The sequence below is a fragment of the Amblyomma americanum genome, chromosome 9, assembly GCF_052857255.1.
Source record: "Amblyomma americanum isolate KBUSLIRL-KWMA chromosome 9, ASM5285725v1, whole genome shotgun sequence".
NCBI lineage: Eukaryota > Metazoa > Arthropoda > Arachnida > Ixodida > Ixodidae > Amblyomma > Amblyomma americanum.
In genome coordinates this window covers 136,433,217-136,453,617 of record NC_135505.1, presented here as the reverse complement: position 1 = coordinate 136,453,617, position 20,401 = coordinate 136,433,217, and the positions used below count along the sequence as shown (strand labels likewise).

The 20,401-nt window shown below is 45.3% G+C and overlaps 1 protein-coding gene across 1 annotated transcript in view; it reads left to right on the top strand.

Moving 5' to 3' along the window:
• Positions 1–20,401, top strand: part of Ttc7 (tetratricopeptide repeat domain 7) — a 28,981-nt gene extending 8,580 nt beyond the window's left edge. Inside the window, exons 3-20 of the mRNA XM_077637572.1 lie at positions 1,150–1,318; positions 2,445–2,533; positions 3,528–3,733; positions 5,280–5,358; positions 5,754–5,884; positions 6,879–6,942; positions 7,975–8,112; positions 9,582–9,665; positions 11,179–11,259; positions 12,137–12,339; positions 13,582–13,654; positions 14,615–14,775; positions 16,315–16,431; positions 16,767–16,858; positions 17,743–18,020; positions 18,592–18,696; positions 19,641–19,732; positions 19,937–20,401. Coding sequence (XP_077493698.1) covers positions 1,150–1,318; positions 2,445–2,533; positions 3,528–3,733; positions 5,280–5,358; positions 5,754–5,884; positions 6,879–6,942; positions 7,975–8,112; positions 9,582–9,665; positions 11,179–11,259; positions 12,137–12,339; positions 13,582–13,654; positions 14,615–14,775; positions 16,315–16,431; positions 16,767–16,858; positions 17,743–18,020; positions 18,592–18,696; positions 19,641–19,732; positions 19,937–20,069 — 2,295 coding nt within the window. The 3' untranslated portion in view covers positions 20,070–20,401. The remainder of the gene's footprint in view (positions 1–1,149; positions 1,319–2,444; positions 2,534–3,527; positions 3,734–5,279; positions 5,359–5,753; positions 5,885–6,878; positions 6,943–7,974; positions 8,113–9,581; positions 9,666–11,178; positions 11,260–12,136; positions 12,340–13,581; positions 13,655–14,614; positions 14,776–16,314; positions 16,432–16,766; positions 16,859–17,742; positions 18,021–18,591; positions 18,697–19,640; positions 19,733–19,936) is intronic.

Below are 20,401 nucleotides of genomic sequence, written 5' to 3'. Positions count from 1 at the left end.
AGTTCACAATTGGCAGCGAGAGCCTAGAAATTGTGCCGGAATACGTCTACTTAGGGCAGGTAGTGACAGCTGATCCAGATCATGAGAGGGAGATAACTAGAAGGATAAGAATGGGCTGGAGCGCATATGGCAAATTCTCGCAGATCATGAGTGGCAGTTTACCAATTTCCCTCAAGAAGAAAGTGTACAACAGCATAATCTTACCGGTACTCACCTACGGGGCAGAAACGTGGAGGCTAACGAAAAGAGTTCAGCTTAGGTTAAGGACGACGCAGCGAGCCATGGAAAGAAAAATGATAGGTGTAACGTTAAGAGATCGGAAGCGGGCAGAGTGGGTGAGGGAACAAACACGGGTTAATGACATCCTAGTCGAAATCAAGAGAAAGAAATGGGCTTGGGCAGGGCATGTAATGCGAAGGCAAGATAACCGCTGGTCCTTAAGGGTAACGGAGTGGGTTCCAAGAGAAAGTAAGCGTAGCAGGGGGCGGCAGAAGGTTAGGTGGGCGGATGAGATTAAGAAGTTTGCAGGCAAAGGGTGGATGCAGCTGGCAAAGGATAGGGTTAATTGGAGAGACATGGGAGAGGCCTTTGCCCTGCAGTGGGTGTAGTAAGGCTGATTATGATGATGATGATGATGATGATACCCAGTAAAGCTCCATGCTTTGTTTAGGCAGGTGTTTTCATTCAACTGTTGGAAGCAGTAAGCTTAGAGAAGAGAACGGCAAGATGTGCTGGTAATGCTGTAAAACCAGGTAGTTCAGCTTTGTCAGACTGATGCTCATGCCGATGCACATCATCAGGCAAAGGAAAATCAGTCATAAGAGTTCGCTTTTGAGCTGTATAGTATGACGGCCCCTTGGTTCCGAAGATTTGGAGATATGAAACCATTGTCCTCCTGAGTTGCTAGAGACTTTAATCTTCACGTACAAGTGCCGTAACCACCCCAACCACCTCTAAAACAAGCCGTTCGGTCTAGGGATCTTTTGACCGAGGCTGTGTCTTTCTAGTTCAGTATACATTGTGTGTCGTGGACCTCGCGTTAGAACTCCACTTATATCCTCCTACCTTTTATAGCTTCTTTGTTAGTGTCTTGCAACAAAAGAGTACTAGTTACCTGTCGCAGGAGTTCAAGAAAGGACATTTGCGCAGGCGGGTGTCACAACCGACGGCCACTTCCTGCTCGCCAAGCTGCTCTATGCGCAAGGATTCTACGAGGAGGCTATCTCGCACCTGGACAGCGGTGGGATCGACCGCCTTGAGGAGAAATCCCTGTCCAGCCGTATTCTCAAAATTCTCGCCGAGTCATTTGCCATCAAAGGTATGCACGGGCTCCGCAAGCCCCGGTCCTTCTCTTTGTTTCCTTGCACAAGCAAACTGAAGTCAAAGAAATGGCGCGGCTCCACATTGTCTTTGACTGTGTCTTTGACTTCATCTTTGACGTTTTCCCCACCCTCCTCGTATTGCTTAAGGTGGAGGATACTTTAGAAGTGGTAGTAATAAAATATTCTCTAGCAATGGTATAATCAAACCTACACAAGTGAAACATGGCACACATAATGCACAGAAGTAGCAGTTAGAGAAACCCTAAAATTTGTGACAAAAAATTTCACAATTTATTTTTACTGTTCTGCACATCTGCCCCCTTTTCTTAGAAATCGCTCATTGTTATGAGCGCTTCTTCAAAGTCTTAGTACGGCACAGGCTAGCTTCCGGCACTAAACGTCCTTAATTTATAGAGTGCATTGCATATCTTCATCACTTTGCACAAAGGCAGGCATGCACACACAACGCACATCAACAAAACAGATGTCCTCTCACCGCCGCCGCTGCGGTGGCTCAGTTGTTATGGTGCTCGGCTGCTGACCCAAAAGACGTGGGTTCGATCCTGGCCATGGCGGTCGAATTTCGATGGAGGCGAAATTCTAGAGGCCCGTGTACTGTGCGATGTCAGTGCACGTTAAAGAACCACAGGTGGTCAAAATTTCTGGAACCCTTCACTGCGGCGTCCCTCATAGCCTGAGTCGCTTTGGGAAGTGAAACCCGATAAACCAAGCCAAACCAAACCAAATGTCCTCTCACCCTCTAGCCGGGGTGCGCATCGTCATTGGTCAGGCGAGGAGGATCCTTCTAGATGGTCCGAGCCGTTTTTTTTTTTTTCTGGCCGAATGCCATTGCTTCCCAGTAAACTGGAGATGGCACGGTTATCCGCTCTCCGCCAGCCATCAGTGGATTTTTCTCCATTGTTCTCATACAGTCGTTTAGCATGTGTTGTCTAGTTTTTATTTGCACCATGCTGGCTTCTAAAATGTGTGCCGAATTTTGTGGCAGCTGGTAAAAGGAGCCAAGGAGACAACTCTAGAAATGGCTTTCAATACTGCAGAGTGTTTTCCAGTAGCAGTGCCAGTGGGATAATGTCGGACCTGGTGGTTGACCTTCCTCGACAGGCCTGTGCCTTGAGAAGGTGCCCCTCAAGACGACAAGCAAGACCAAGGCTGCCAACAGGGAGGACCAGATCGCGGCTTACTTCGTACAGGCAAGTCTCATGTGTCTTGCTACGTGTCAATAATAATAATAATAATTGGTTTTTGTGGGGAAAGGAAATGGCGCAGTATCTGTCTCATATATCGTTGGACACCTGAACCGCGCTGTAAGGGAAGGGTAAAGGAGGGAGTGAAAGAAGAAAGGAAGAGAGAGGTGCCGTAGTGGAGGGCTCCGGAATAATTTCGACCACCTGGGGATCTTTAACGTGCACTGACATCGCACAGCACACGGGCGCCTTAGCGTTTTTCCTCCATAAAAACGCAGCCGCCACGGTTGGGCTACGTGTCAAGCCGGAGAACAGAGAAAGTGGCGTTTGGTTTTTTCGCCAGCTAAGTATGGAAAATCTTGGTGAATTTTAAGCCACAACTCAAAGGTCTCTTGCTTCTATGACTTACCCAACAGCATGACAGAAACATAAAAGAGATGTGAGCAGCCATTTCGTGGCAGTGCCTTTGTGTAGTAGAAATTATTACACATTGGACAGTTGAGCTACTGAAAAATATTGGCACAGGAGCTGTTAAGGCTAGGGTACTAGGTAGTGCCATTGGGCATTACATGGTTCAATTACTGCTGAAAAGTATAGGCGCAGGGGCTTTTAAGGCGAGGGTACTCTAGTAACATTGGACATAACATGGTTTAGTTATTTGTAGTGGTTAATCAATCTGCACTAAACAAATTAGACTTAAGTGCACTGTTGGTGATGACTTAACCCAGTTAAAAAAGACCATTTGAAACAAGCAAAAAGCACAGAATCAATAGGAAATTATTTGGAACCATTCAGATTTAATTTGGCTTTGGTTATGCTTTGACCTGTTCTGATTGGTCTTTTTCTTTAACTGGAAAACTATAGTTTTTTGTTGCTGAGATTCTCGCAGCTTTAGGCAATTCAGGGCCTTTCTGGCTGCTTCCAGCAATAATCGTACAGTTTTTCTAGCGTTGTAACCGAGCTGCTGACGGCTGGTGGCGTCTGTTGTCGCACATTTCAGGCCAGTGACCTGGCACTGAAGTACCTCCAGGAAGTGGAGAAGACACAGGGCACCGTGGGTGGGGTGGTCCCCACAGCAACGGCGGCGGGCACCGTGGCGGCCGTAGCAGCGTCGTCATCACCACTCCCGCCCAACACGGAGTATCGCATCGGAACCGTGCTCGAGAGCGTGCTGCAGAGGGCGCCACTGCTCATGATCAAGGGCGGGTGAGACTCCTTTTGCGGTGTCATCTGTTATAGCTTGTCGGGAATTACTGCCTGCTGAAATGCTGCTTGTTACTTCTTGTGAAAATACTGAGTGACCTTTTTGTTTTCACATGGCTTCATCTCTGCGCTATTCATAGGAGTCTAGAGCCCTAGACACCTAACTTTCGAATGTGTGTTTTCTTGCTTGTATTGATGTGTAAGGCATTATTATACATGAATTATCACCTGGTATTCTCCTACGACTCCTAAATAATTTATAATCGAATTTCTTTCTTGTGCTCTTTCGGTTTCAGTTTTTAACAGCCGAATGAGGACTGTGATGCCAAAGTGTGGTTATGGGTCATGTGAGGCATGAAAGAAATGCAATGTAATCGCTGCTTCCAGATTCTTCATTTTGGCTCTTGAGGAAGGCTGGTTTCAGCACTGCAGTGAATTAAAATGATGAAGCAGCGATTATATCGACAGTTTTCCATGCCTCACGTGACATAAAACCACTCTTTGACGTCACAGCCATCATTCGGCTGTTATTCATCATTCGGCAGTTATCGTTATTCATTTTTTCCACACACTGTCAGCGAATGGAACCGACTTCCTCAGAAAATTGCTGGATGTCGCAGTCAAACATTGTTTCGGGATTTGTTGTCAGATGTGTAGCTGCCTGCGCGGTGCCTTCGTTTAATTTGCTCGTTCATTCTATTCAATTTTTTCTTGTTTGTTATTGTGGCGCCATTCTGTTATTTTCTCGACTTTTTTTTTTTCTCGCCCAACGGCCTCTCTCAAACAATATGTATTCCCCCCTTGCAATAATGCTTTCGGGCACTGCAGGTATTTTAAATAAATAAATAAATAAACTGAAACCGAAACAACATGACAGAAAAATGCAATTATAAATTATTTAGCAGTCGTCGGTGAATACCACATGGTGATTCATGCTTAGCAGCATCTTCCACATCATTGTAGAGAAGAAAACATGCTACCAAAATTAGGTGTCTATACTCCTTTATTTCACTCACTGTGTATTTCAAAGTGTTGTAAATGTGCTGTAAGCATTGTATCTGCAGAGGAAATAAACAATCAATAATCTACGAATGGGAGGCTTACCACTTCAAGATGAATGCTAATCAAACTGCTCAGTATTGGGTGCTCTAGTACTACCAGCCAGTGCTGAAATCTACACAACCAGAGACTTGTACTGAATGGGGAGCATCATTCACTGGCAGGCATTACTGTTTTAGCCCCAGTACACATAAGAGGCTTGCATAAGAAGAACAAAAGAGGCTTGCATAGTGAAAAAGCTGTTCAAAATGTGCAGTGTTTTTAGTGCAGTGTTATCAAGGAAATTACCATGCAAGAACAAGTTTGCAATGGAAAGTTATCTCCGTATAAAAAGGAAGCAGAAACGTTTTTCTGCTGTGTTATCTCCCCCTTTTACAGATTTCTGGCTGCTCATATGGCAACTGACTGGTATTTCTTACAGTCATGCCTGAGTTCTTTTTTTTTCTCGTTTCCTTGCTTTTCTTATTGTGTCCCTGCGTGTCTGCTGCAGGAAACTGCGGCAAGCCATCGACCAGTACCGAAACGTCCTGCGCGCAGAAGAGACGAGCTCTACTCAATCGTTGCGTCAGGTCAGTGCTTAAAGTCTCTTTGTTGGTTGCATTAAAATTCCGTTTTATGCTTTTAGCACGCATGAAGAGCAGGCAGTTATGAATAAAGAGAAGGCACATTGGTGACTGTCTCACTGTGGGCGCACACCTGAACCTTGCCATGGGAGAACATCTTGTGGTGTGCCACCTTAGCAACACCACATGCTACTTGCACAATAACATCTGTTGATGTGAAGGTAGCGGTGATACAGGAGGTACACCTCAGATCAACCAATTGGCCTTACTTGAATCGCAACTTGGCTATAGCTCGGAGCATATGTTTTGCATGTAAACCTCCACTAACAATTAGTCACCGCCTTCCAAATCTTGAAATTCACAACTGCAGTTTGTGCTGATTCGCTGTGTTCCTCTCGCAGACGATGTCACGGCAACTGGCTGAGGTTCTCCTGCGTGGCGTCTGTGAGACCAACTACGTTGACTATGAACCTCGTATCGAAATCAAGAAGCAAGGAAAGCACTGGCGACCCAGCAAATATTCGGGACAATCGTGAGTGTTGGATGTGACTGTCTCGTGTGCAGCATAGGCACTTCACTCGGTAAAAAAAAAAATCTCAGAGTCTGAGTGTTTTTTAGTGTATGTGCACGTCATTGCTAGTATAGTGTGAAGTTCTTTTTTTTTTGCGCCAAAAACTGGACATTACTAATGACTGTGAACTTAAAATAAACTTGTAGTAGTAGTAGTAGTAGTGGTTTATTAAAATAGTAATAAAAAGGAAGGATAAGATTTTTGCTAGCCTCGGAATCTGCCGTCGATACTGAAGCACCTGAGCTGGGTCAGTGGAAATAAAGGATAGCAGGCAGAATGGAGAAATGAAATGAAAAAGGTGAGGGAACAGGGAGAGAGGTAATATACACAAACTATTTGCACAATAAGAAATGTTCGAGCTGAAATTCTTGCCCTCTTGTTTCTTTCATCATTTGGTAGCAGCAAGCAGCTTTTATCACTTTGGTATTAACAAACAGCTGTCCACAGTGCTATATAAAAAGCACGCAGACGGTCAGCATGGTTCATGTGACAGAGTATGTGTTATCATTAGTGTTCCTCCTGAACGGAGCAATCGCTGCCGCTGATGGGTTCAGACAGTGTGAGCAGGTGGCGTTATCCAGTCCGTCAATCGCCGTGCAACATGCCGTACCCCTTCTCCACTCATTCCACCCCGTCTACGCTGATTGGCAACTGCGGTGTCCCACTTTCCACCTATCACCTTCCACCCTCTTTCCTCTACCTTTTCTTCCCCCCTGAAAGTGGAGAGGGGGATTTCTTTCTCTCCATTTGCCTCCTGCCAGCCGAGGCCTCACACGCCAATGCCGGACACTTTTTGCAATAATGGGCGTTCTAATGCTAAGACATTAAAATGTATTCGTGTTACTTGTGGCTTCAGCTAAATGAAATGCCAAACCCTACTAGTGGAAGATATTTTCATGATGCACTGGTTGCACTCGCGTCCTGATGGGTATTAATGGCTGTATGTCTGTTGCAGGTTATTCATGCCTAAGACGGAATACGAAGAAATTCTCTTGTTACTCTTCATTAGCGAAGCTATGGTAAGCACTTAGCTGTATAATCTCATCTTATCTAGGACATCTTTAGATGGGCGTCAACAGGTTTAGCTTTCCAAGTGTTTCGAGCTTTGCACCAAGCTGGTTACTGATAATATTAGGACTGCAGCGGTGGCCGAGTGGTTGAGCATCCGCCTCGCATACTGGAGGTGCGGGGTTTGATCCCCAGTGCTGCCGGGTACCCACCGTTGGTACAATTGGTACAAGCTTTCCCCTGGCCTGGTGCTGGGCTAGTAAGGGGTTAAGTGCTTGGAAAATGGGTCTTCGATCCCACCTCGAGTAACCGAAAAATACCTTGTGCCATGGCGTTTTTTGACCATAGATGCCCTTGTGCCATAAAAATCCATGATCATCATAATAATAATATTAGATTTGATGACAGGTTAGTTCGATCACTCTGCTACTGAGCCAGTGGAGCTGGTTTCACTCCCAGCTGCGGCAGCTGCATTTCGATGAAGGCTAAATGCAAAAGGCACCCATGTGCTGTGCAATGTTAATGCACAATAAAGAACGCCAGGTGGTCAAACATTCATACAAAGCTCTCCACTGTGGTGTCCCTCACAGCCCATGTTCCGTTTCGGGATATTAAACCCCACAATTTTGGAAATTTTTTTGTTTAGATGGTTGCCTCTGATTATTACGCCAAAAACCTGCTTGGAACATATCTCTGTATTGTTTGTTAACAGTCCTGTGACAACTTCTTGAGGAGTGTTGTTTAATATCATTATGAGCTGCAGCTCTCTTAAATGTTGTTGCCTTTTAGTCACTTTGTCATTCTATCTAACCTCATGCAGGTTGTTTTGAAGCAAGTTAGGTTAGCTTAAGTTGCTTTAGTTTGTTGTTTCTCTATGCCCATATTATCAGCTGATGAACATTGTTTTGGCAAACAAGCTGATTGTGTGAGTAGAGAATCCCACTGCAATTTCTATGCCATGATGTGATAATATGTGGTTGGCATGTGTTTTAGACATAAATGATGATGCAAACAAGGGTTTCAGTGACGCACATTCTTTGCAGGCTGTGCGGAACGCGGTCCTTGACCGGTCCCCCGAATTCCAGGACGCCCGCATCCATTCGTACAACAATGTCGTCGCTGTATATGATCTGCTTGTGTTTGTGCTTGCTAGGCTGGGCCAGTTCCAGACGCTGTGTGAGGTGAGCTCGTTTTTGCACAGGACGAATGAGTCAGTTCTTTTATGCGTGTTCGTCACATGTACAGTGGCCACATGTAGTATTTCAACCAGTGTGCAGGTCTAGATCATGGCAGGCATAATGGTGTGCAGTAGAATCTCTGTCATACGAATTTCATGGGGTCACGAAAAATATTCGTGTCATCCAAAACGAACAAAATTCATACGCAGACGTTACGCAGATTTGTTTTTGGCTGGTAGGGTTTAATTACGGCTGCACGCCACCACTGACTTGTGATGTCGGCCGTGTGCCGGTCGCACCGTGTAACGCCCGGCTGGTGATCGCGGCATCGGCAATGTACAGGCAGCAAGTACTTGGAGCTTGAAGGTGCAGGTGCAACTCGCACGTTTGTATCATCTTCAGTGGGGTGGAGGGTTGTTCATAACATCCAAATTTCTGCCTGCAGCACACAATGCACTCTGGCAAGGGCATTTTGCCATTTTGTATCATCCTGAAATTCGTATCAGCTGGGATTGTATCATCGAGAGTCTACTGTAATTCCATTTTGTTATATTTTCTTTTTTTAAATTTTTTTGTTGCCTGGAGCTACTTCGCACCCTTGCCATCGTTGGGCTGCAGCTAATGACAAAGTGTGAACGCAAGGCATGGCATCACATGAGCCAGTCACAAGTGGAAAAAAGGAAATGGAATACCATCAAGATGGAACCATTATATTGCCACGAATGTTTGCAGTGTTTGTTCGTTTTTCAAATCTGCCGCCACACCACTTTATCGTTTGTTTGCGACGCAAGACGTGACTAGATTTATCTCGATTGATCGCAGCCAGGCAGAGCTGATTCTACGTTGTTCCGGAATGGTCTTGTAACTTTGCACGCTTTATCTCGAATGTTCGCTATCAGCTTTAAATTGAGCACGGCCGACAGCGGCGGGCATTGTGTTCAACGACTGCCGAGCATGCTTGTCGCTTCGCCGCCGCCGAGTGATTCAGTCCATTTTGGGTGCAAGTCAGCCCACTAAACAGTTTTCTTTTAGAAGACCCTTTCATCCGTCTTCATCGCTGCTTCGACTGCCGTCACCACTACGTGACAATATGTATACTGGCCCTGCCTTCCAGAGAATATGTACAGAAACTACCACTCATCTTGCGTGTCGATCAAACCAAATTATTTGTTCACATCTGTCACAATGTATGGATGGATGAAGCATAGAAAAAGCTACTCTAGATGGCTTGTTGAGGCTTTGGCCTTCACTTGGCCAGCAGCAGGACAGTTTGGATATACTAGATGTATGTGTGAAATTGAAGTTGGAAGTACTACAGCATTTGAGTAATGCACAGTACGCATTGCGTACATGTATATTAGTTTCAGCCTTTATTTTTTCTTCCACATTTGACGCAACTGCCTGTCTTGTACTGAACTTCCCACATGCTCATTTCAGTTTTTCCATGTTTTCTTTTCTGCATGATGTGCCAGTCTTTCGAGCGAGCTATGAAGTTCTCGTTTGAGGAGTACCATGTCTGGATGCAGTTCTCCCTGGCGCTGCTGTCATCCGGGAAGGTGAGCACTGCTCCCGAGCTTGCAAACAGCACGAGCTGTTGACTAGGGCTGACTAGAAGCTGTCGTCACTAGGACATATATCTAGAAGCCTCTATTGTCAGTAGTAAAACTCCATTAATTCATACTTCAAGGGACTCGAAAGGATATCCGTATTATCCGAAGGTGCGTGTTAACAAATGGCCCCAAGAATACTGCCCGAGACTGTTTGCATCATGTTAAATTCATGTGGTAAAAACCTGAGCTATGGTCGTCTGTTTTTGAGACAAAAATGCGTAGTAGCAAAGATTTTTCACAGTTCCATCAGATGTTTTAATGTGTGCACACTGTCAGGCACGTTAGCGCAGACCTGCTCCAAAACAATAAAGGCCTCCGTGGCTACCTTCACAGTGTGACGCAGTCAAAGCAGGGGTTCCTCACAAGTGGCATCGTCACGAGTGAAGAGGCTGCGCTGCACAAACCGCGAAAAGCACGTAACGAGCGTACTTTTGGTGTCTAAGAAGAAAGATGCCTCTTGGTGAGAAAACGAAAAATGCCACCGACGTGTCAGTTGGCGTTTGAAACTGCTCAAAGCTGCTCTAGGCTGGCTTGCCAATGTGTAGCCGGTTCACTATCACCGCAGTTTGGAACAAAACTCAGGAAAAGTAAACTGAAACTATGCGGCCACCCAGTTTTTTTGGTGACAGGGGCCCTACGAACGTCGTGATACCTGCCAATATGCATATGTCAGAGGTGCGTGGGTAACACTGCAACATTCAATTCAGGCTTGAGGAAGGGATGTTTCTGTGATTGCCCTCTGTGCTGTTCATACGACGACATGGCCTTTGTTCGGTAGCCTATCCAAGTTAACCGGTGTGAGGTCGGCTGTGCCCTTATTAACGCTGCCAGAACTGCGCTGGTAGTCTGAATTTTCCCGATTTCTGAATGAATGGGGGCGAATTAACAAGGTTTCAGTGTACTTGGTTAGGTAGCTAGATAGATAGCTAGGTAGAGTTAGTTGATTTGTTCGATAGCTAGTTAGGCATTTGGTTGGTTAGTAAGTTTTACCTCATTATTAATACTGAAGACCACAGCAGGCTCCAGGAAGGACAAAGACATCTTAGTCAGATTGCAAGACAAAAATACAGGGTAAAGTAACAAAGATCTGGGTTGTAAACTGGCCCATGCTGCTCGAGATGCAATGACTAGGTGTCAAATAACATGTAACAGTAAGGCATGATGAGGCATTGTATGAAATACTGACGTGGTGCTTTCAAAATCATAAGTTAGATGTGCCCTGTGATAATGACTGATGTGTTAATTGAGCTATCGGGTGAAGCAGAGTCATCATATACCAAGCCTGCCCACGGTTGTAACTGTATCAAACATCAGCACCGAAAACTGTTTGCTGTTAAATGGGTCTCAGAAGAACAGGCACTGGCATAAACATTTGTGGGTAGATATGTGAGAACTTAGAACCTTTTGTTTGTTTTTATCCAGTGGCAGTTCACTGATTTCGAGGATTTTCAATTTGCAGCACCTCAGGGCGACCCTGATGCTCAAGGAGTGCGCACGGCTTCAACCACACAACAGTTTTCCCTGCCTTCTAGCTGCCAAGGTGAGGCGGTGTTCCAGTTGTGTGGAAAAACATATTTTAAATAAATAAAAAATCTGTCTGACCTCATTCTGCCGCATAGTGGTACATACAGAGGATTATAACATGAACTGGTGCCAACATTTCAACAAGGGGTTTTACTTTTCTGTGTCTTGGCTTTGACATATACATCCTGTTTGAATCTAATGGCATGTATTAATACTTGGGGGGGGGGGGGGGAATTCAACGGTTAAGAAACCGTCAGGGGGTGCTCCGGTACAAAACATGTCAAACAGAGAGCAGTACAATAACAAGCGCAGTAAATAATAAACCAGTGAAAAGAGCGAGTTGAAAAGCTTGCAACATACTGAACTTTCAGCCTTGTTTATTCGACCGCCGCGATAGCCGAGAGGTTGTGTTGAGCATGAATTTGTGGTGTAAATACGGGCCATGTGCAGCCAAACAATAATGGACTGTTTGTGGTTATATTGTTGCTTTTTGTCAGTGAAAGACGCATGTATTGCCAAGAAATTATAAGTTGAATAAAAAAATTTTTTGCTGCTCGATTTTAACTATTAACATTAATGATTATGTTGAATGCATTAGGGATTCTGCTACTGCCAGTTGGGCGTGAGTAACAGTGTGGGAGCGAGTAACAACAAATCTAAGAACGTAAAAAAAAAGCACTTGATGTCCTTGTTTTCTCTCTAAAATTTCATTTGGCAGCAATACCTGTGTTTCATTTTTATCTATTTTCATGTCACAGAAGCTTCGTTTTCGGTGAGGGTAGCTTCTGTGTCATTGGAACGAGGTAATCAATCAAATCAGAGTAGGCCAACTTCAATTCCTTTCAAGATCTGTTATTCTGTGTTGAGGCCGTGGCTCTGCGTGGCTCCCACAGGTGTGCCTGGAGAACCTGGGCAACATTGAGCAAGGGGTGGAGTTTGCGGAGGAGGCACTCAACCGTGAGAAGCGGAATCCGCAGTCCCTCCTGGCACAGTGCCACTTGGTACTGGGTGTGGGCTTTGCACTCATGGCCGAGCAGCGACGGCCCCAAAGCAAGCGGGCCGAATTCAAGGCGTCTGCGTTCCAGTGTTTCCTCCGGTATCGTTATTCGACACCTGCTCCCCTGGCAGGCTTTCTCACTTTAAAGAGGGCCATTACGCGGTGTGGAACAAGTTTAAGTGGCAGTTGTTGAGCTGACGCTAAAACTCTTATTTTAAAGGGGCTCTGAAGCACCTTCCGAGGAGAGCACATCAAATTGCTCAATCACTGCATTATGTTGTCATGAAAACCTGAGCCAAATAATACGCTTCTGCACACAGCAGAGGAGCCACAATCTTGCGTGAAAGTTGGTGAGCCCTTCCCGGTGACTCTTTCATGCACGCACCCTCCTTCATCGCTCACACGTGCGTTTACAAGTTGACAGGTGGCTATTGGTTAGATTCTTTCAGATTTCAGGCAACTACCATGGCCGCGGCCAACAAACGGCGCAGCTCCGGCAGGTCAGGAAGTTCCACCCCTGGAGGTGGGGCTGCAAAAAGTGGCGAGGGAAAGGCGAGAAGACGCTGAAATTCAAATTTTGACTTTTGACATATAGCTCAGCTTCTATACAAAGCACATTAAAAGAATTCTTGCTGGACAATGTTCGTGAAGCGGCGTGCTTTAACATCCAAGGTATACCGCAACTTTAATTATTAGAGCCCCTTTCAGAGCCTCTTTAAAACAGGTAAAACTCTTGGTGGTAAAACAGCTTACGCTAAGTCTTAAACATCCATCCATTGTCACCAGGCACAATGCACTTTGGCGTCAAAAACAGAGAAATTAGCCAATGCTGGCATTACCCGGTTTGAAATGCATTTGAAGTAATTTAGCCCAGTTTTGTTTTCACTGATTTCAACACTTCTGATGGTTTTTTTTTTTCACTTTGCACGGCTTGTTTTAGTAAATGTTACCGCTGGCTCACTTCAGTGAGCCAGCATAAAAAAACCGCATAGCAATGCATTCATGTAATAAATATTCCCTGTACATTGTACATTAAATTATGCGGAAAATTTTAATTGACAGCAGTGTCAATTTTGCCCTGCATAATTGACACACCTCCCATGTTAACACCATTTTTTTTTTTTTTACAAAAGAGTGCATTTGTTGTACGAGTAAATATTCTACTGTTTATAGTCAGAGTCTAAAATTGAGCTCCGAAAAGTTTACAAAGCTTTGAAAATGTTGTCGTTTTATGCCTTTAATAAATGTGCTGACAAAAGCTTCCCTGTGTGTGCAGTTGATGGAGCTGCATTAAGGACGAACCTTCTTCAACAAACTTTAGGTTTGCATTGTTCTGTGCAGGGCGCAGAGCGCTGACCCTTACTACCACCTTCCCGAATATCACCTGGCCTTACACTATGCCGAGGCTCGGCAGGTAAGCCTTCTTTCTGTTATTTAAGCCCGTCTTTTTTCCGCGGGTGCATTTTGGTTTTTAGAAGCAGCACTTGGTTTTAGTCGGTGACAACTGTTTCCCAAAAAAAATTATATCATAGGGTCTTTGCTTTCCACTCCTTTAGTGCAACGTTTTTAATCAGCACTGCACAAAAGCAAGAAAAAGAGTTAATTTTGAAGTGAATATGTCATTTAAAATGATTAGTAGAATTACGTGGCGAGGGTGACATAAAGGTGACCAGATAAATGCTAGCACATGTCAGTAAGAGTGTGGAGGCTATTAATCCTATAACACTTAACAAAAGTGTATAGCTGTTATGAGAAAACATTTTCTATGTGAGAAGAATGTAAATTAATGTGCAGTGGCTTGCAGGAAGAGGTCTGCAGCAATATAGCCAGATGCCTGTTGGACATAGCCTGCCTGTTGATTTTGAATTTTAACAGCACTTGAACAGCGAAGACAGTGAAAACATTGGATAAATGTTATGAGCTTCCAGGATTTCATCATGATGGTCTTTTCAATGCGGGAATCAGGAATTAAAAACACTGGGAGGTTTACATCAGTATTTAATTGAGCTAATTTTGATGAATTCTGAATGCCTGAGGATGACAAAATTGGGTGCAAATGCACAGGCACATGGAGCAAATTATAAGCAAAATTCAAAACTAGTCCATCACCTGTCAGTGCAGCATTGCGATGTGCTGTTCTGCCATTGTATGCTTTCAGCAGGCCGGCTCCATCTCTTGCAGCTGACGCTTTGTCGTTGCGTTGGTAAACATATTCGAAGAGACCGCTCCTTCGAGTATGTTAGCAACTCTGTGTAGTTCGGCAAACAGAAATGAAGCTTATTCGCACTCTGTGCGACAGGCGATGTGTGGAGCATTGCAGGGTTAATGCAGACTGTTGCTTTATTGTTTTGCTTTGTTTTTTTCCCCGCTGTAGCTGAGCAAGGCTGTGTCTCACGCAAAGCGAGCCCTGGAGCTCAACCCCGAGCATGTGCACACGCTACACCTTCTGGCACTTCTGCTCTCAGCGCAGAAACAGCACAGCGAAGCGTTGCAGCTCGTCAATGCCACCCTCGAAGAGTACCCCAACTACCTCAAGTGAGCTGCAGTGTCGTTCTTTGTGAGGGCATTGGCAGCTCCTGAAACGGTGCTACAACTGCGGAGAGCTTGTTGGACGGTGGAGCAATTGCAATAAGCAAGGCTAATCCCACCTGTAGCATTCAACACCTCAACTCAACTCGAGAGCTTGTTGGCTATGTCAGAACATACAGCAGAGCTGTCCAACACAAAACTGCTGGTCTTTTTCTTCTCTCCTTGAACAAAAAAAGGTATGATACCGTATTGACTCGCGTAATGAACTCAGCCCCCATATTTGTCATTGAGAATTCACGTTTTTTTGTACCTCGCCAAAAAATGCGTGCCCGTCCTTCAGGGCCAGTGTTCAGAATGTTCACTTGCACCACCGCGATGCGCTGATGCCGTCGACTATCACAAAATCGTTGGATCGCGCCGTGATACAGCAAGCACCTTTTGAAGTGAACAAAGCTAAACAGCGGTGACGTGAACACTGGTTTCTTGTGGACGCAGCTTGTCAACCACGCGCTTTTGTTGATAATGGATGGGCGGGCGGATTGTTGGAGACAGACAGGCGAGTGGACGTACATGAAATTTCGACTGTTACAAAAAAAAATCTGTCAAACTTTTTTTCCTCGCGTAATGAAATGTCAATTAATCTCAACTTTTGTAGAAAATAAATTGTGTTCATTACATGAGTAAACAAGGTAGTCTCGCTACCCTGTATACCCGAGCTCACTAACACTGCTGCACTTCCTTCCGAGCTTATTTATCTTGCCTCGTTTTATAGAAGGTGTTTAGGCACTGCAACCCAAAAAGTGAGAAAGGAGTAGATAAGGACTATCACACCTCAAAAGTTGTAGGGTTAAAACAAAACTATCAGTTTCTGTGCAAGGGGCAATTAATGCTCAGTAGATGTTTGGCTTGCAGACCTGCAGGGCGTGGAAAGATGCCTGCAGGCTACAGCCGTGTTAAAACACTGACAGGTTGTGTAGCGTGTCAGTTGCTTGAACTCCAAATATCTCAGCCACAAACTTTGAGCTTCGAAAATCAGAAGATACACAAATAGCAGTTGCTGCAGAAGAGAGAGTGAAAAAAAGAATACTATACCAGTGCTGTTGTTAAGCAGGATAATGTGACCTTGTTTCATGCCTTAATTCTTCAGGTCACATCATGCATATTGTGCTATAAATGTCCCGTTTGCTATTGTCTTCATACTGCAAGGCCATTTTATTCATTGTTTTTATGTGACATATATTTGGACACACCTATAGCATGCTCACATATTTTTATGGGGAGCCCTTCTATAAAGATGAACTTCTGATAAGATGAACAGATTTTCATGGTCTCTTCAGGTTTGTTTTAAAGGGAGCCTACTATATGCATGCTGGGAAGTGTACCACTTCAGTGCAGTTTTCTTATATTGCGGTAACTTATTGCATTATCGTTTGCTGTGAAAGGCACGACGTTATACCACCACCCACTAAGCCTCTTTTCATGTTGTACTTTGGCGGGCATACTCACTAATGTTCATTTTTGTCTTGGTTCATGGGACCTCAACAGCCTGATGTACACCAAGGCACATCTCGAGGACTACTGCTTGGGGCCTGAAGAGGCTTTGCTCACAAGCAAGCAGATGCTGCTGCAGTGGAAGACGTTCTATGAGTCCGAGCTTAAAAGGTGAGCCTAAACAAAGTCAGTGATTCTAGGACACAAAAATATTGCGTCAGATAGCATCTTTCTTGGAGTCTTTGCTCTCATTTTTTTTTCCTTTTGAACATACTACTATAGTATGAAGCTAGAACCCTCGGTGCTAGCTGCCTTTGGTGAATCGGCACTGTGTTAGCCAGCAGGATTGAGTCTGGGATCGAAAATTGCTGTTTACAATCCTGAACGGAACGCACATGAATAAGATTTTTTCTGCATGTTATGCGATAAATGTGTGTCATACGGTGTAGTGCAGATTGCCAACATGAAGTGCAGAATGACTGAGTGGTGTGTTATGTACATTCCAGCGACTATGCCCAGACCGGCCTGCAGCGGGTGACTAGCTGCAATCGTGGCTCGTTCCACGTGCGGTCAGGTGACTTCTCAGACCGAGAGTCTGGTAAGTTTAGACCTGATGTTCTTTCTTTTCACACATTCAGGCTTAGAGAGAAAGTAACTAATTGCCCCTGAGGCTACAGGCAACCTGCACTGAAATTTGCTGTGCGGATCGCAGTCCTGAAACACACACTGTAGTGAGGAGAGGAAACATTTTTTTAGCACGCTCGTATTGCTTTTTCACTCTATCTGCCTGCGCTTTTCAGCATGAGCTTTCACACTGGGCTATGTCGAGAGCACCTCGACGAGGAATGTCATCAGGTGAATGCGCACCTCTGATCATTCAGAATGTGGTCTCTCGTTTGCAGCGGCCCAAGTAGCCGACAGGAGCAGTTCTTAGGCATGCAGTGGAACAATTGCTGCACCACCTGGACACTGCGGGTTGCCTATGGCGCTCGGCTGTTGAACCCAAAAATGAGGCTTCAATTTCTGACCACAGGAACTGCATTTTGGTGGAGGCAAGAAATGCGAAAACACCTGGGTACTGGGGTATGCAGTAGGTGGTCATAATCAGTGCAGCTATCGATTACAGCGTGCTACATAGCCCAGTGTTGCTTTGGCATGTAAAATGTTGAAGGGGCATTTGTGTAATGTGACATGAGTTGCGATGCCATATCTTAAGAGGGTCTTTGTGTAAGGAGGTTCAGTGGGCCGTTTGACTCATTGGTTACATGAGCAGTGGATCACGTGACGTGCCCATGACGCATTGGTCACATGACCAATGCGAGTGTGGTTACATGACCCATTTATCATGTGACGCAGGTCACGTGATAGAGTGACGTCATCACGTGATTCAGTCATGTATGAACAACGGCACCTCTATACAACAGCCCTTTATTTTGGGAGCTGGCACTGTGAAAATCGATGGATCGAACAACGTGTGCGCAGGTCAGTCGATCGCGGCGGCCGCCCGAGTGGAGCAGGCACTGTCCGATGCCCTGCAGACGAGCGCGGGGGGCCCCGTGGCGACGGCCAGCCACGCCATGCCGGCGGGCTCAGCGGGCATCCGCGAAAAGCGCGGCTCGCAGACCCTCTGGCTGTTGCAGCTGCAGGTGTGGCTCCTGATAGCTGAGCTGTACCTCAAGATGGAGCAGCTTTCCGAAGCCGAGGCCTGCATCCTCGAGGCGTCCAACATCTACCCACTCTCCCACCAGCTCATGGTCATGGTAAGCTCGAAAGATTTGAAACATTATCTCGGCCTCGGCATGCTGAGCATGAAATCGACAGGCGCACTGCATGTTTTCATGTCAAATCAAAGACTGCAAGTCTCCAATTTAAAGTGACATTTTATGGCTGTGGGAAACATTTGTGTGCAGTACAAGCATCTAATATCAACTGTACATAGCTCTACCTTTCATCATCAGCATCCCTGTCGTCAGTGTTCACTGAATTACCCAATTGAACGATTGCAGTTCTCCCAAAAGATCAGCTAATAGGCAGATGCTTTCTCAGTGTGATGAAGTTCATTTAGCAGTGCAGTCTTCGTCTTCTGGGAACATGGGTATTTAGTACTTTAACTGTGCTTACAATCTTTGTGATCATACTTAGCGAATCTTCACCATTTAGGTGTGCCTGCAGGGAAAGTGAAATTCGAAAGGCTATCACAGCTTACAGTGGACATATGCGTTGATGCGTTTGAGTCTGCTGACACTACCAGACTACTGATTGGCATTGGCGAGGCTAAGCTCTGGCAAACAATGAACAGGTCGCGCTGTGTGTTGCTCTCTCGCACTGCAGAAGGGCCTCCTGCATGAAATCCGCAAGGAGTACTACGATGCGAAGACGTGCTTCCAGAATGCGGTCTCCATCAACCCGCTCCATGTCACGGCCCTTCAGCACCTGGTGAGGCGGCTACATCTTCGCAGGCAGTTTGCTAACTGACTGGTGTGCGACAATGCAGCTAATGAATGAATCACCGGCACAGGCAGTGCAGCAGATGAAGCGTAGCTCTAGGCACGCAAGTAGTGCAACTTGGGATACGCTCGATGCAGGCTGTTTTCGCCGCGGATTACGAGTAAGCATTATACTTACAAACCGCAAGCTTGCAAGCAATGTTGTAAATGCATGTAAGAGGCTGAAAAATGGAAGTAGTTTCTACTTGTCTTGCTGGGTTGCTTCAGAACATGAGTAACCATTTCTGCAGAGGTAATGAGGGCCATCTTTGAAAGTAAAGGCATATGCCAATGCACAGACTGCATGCGCAGTTGCAGTAGAATGACCAGAACTGTGGGAAGGCTCCAGGCACTGTTTCTGGAGCATTTGTTCCGCGATTAAAAAACGCAGATCAGTTAGGTAAGTGTGTTGCGTGCCCTTTCGGAATCCTGCCCAAATGGCTGTGCTCAATGGGATTGACAAATCTCTTCATCTAGATGCATTTATAACAGGCTAAAGCAGAAGACAGTCTAAATGAAAGGTTTTTATGCTATGTATAAGGTGAAGATTTATCGGATCTGGTAGCCCTTTATTTCATCCTGCCCCATTAGGCACTGACCCACCAATGCAGTAGTAAAAATGTCAAAAGTTTTCTAATTTCGCATCTACGAAACTCTGAGCTTTTTGCATCCCGAGCAAGCAGCCTGGCATTGAATGGTGCTGTTCGTGCGTGTTCTTGCGGCTTGCGCAGTGCACCCTTCATTAGATACGGGATGTTTGCCCAGGGTGCACAGCTATCCACAATTTTCAGGGATTGAGCTTCCTTAAACCTTTTGTAGCTGATACTAGTACAAAAATGTCGACTTCAGTTTTGTAACTGCATGTGACGAATTGCCATTGTGCACCTCCTTCAGGGTCTGGTGTACCACTACTTGGGCAGTAGTCAGCTCGCCGAGAAGACGCTGCGAGACGCCGTGGCCATAGATCCCATGTGCCACCAGTCCTGGTTAGTTGCTCTAGTTTCTTTGGTTTTTTTTTTATGTCTTCACTTGCTTCGTTTATTAAATTTATTAAATTGGAAACTTATGAAAATTTTATTAAACTGTACAGCTGTTTTGATGCAGCCTCATCGGCACATTTTATAATGATACGGTGACGGTCTGAATTCTTCTAATTAGCTTCCCTTTTATCGCGTTCTGGGTGCCTGCAGGTTCAACATGGGCAAGGTGCTTCAGGAAACTGGGGACTTTGACTCTGCCACCGACTGCCTCAACACGGCCATTCAACTTGAGATGACGACGCCGATACTGCCGTTCTCAACGGTTCCGCGAACGCTCGAGTGACGATGGACACGTGCCGCACGCATTCCACACAACCCCTGCGATCTCACACCTTTCTTGTACATGAGAGCGCGATGTACAAAATTGTAAAAAAAGAGGGCCACCTTACGTTGCAGCAGATACAGGAGGGAAAAAATGGGGGGGGATTAAATGATTGAATTATATGCGTCAAGCACGCTAAGTAGCAATAAATTTGTGCTGGGCATGAAATGTAGCCCACTATATTGCAAACAGTTTAGATGAGTGCCTGCCTGTTAACCGGACGAAAGTCTTTGTTGTTAAGTTTTGAATGTTTTAGCCTAATGTCACACCTTTAATAAATGTTGTTGCCCCTT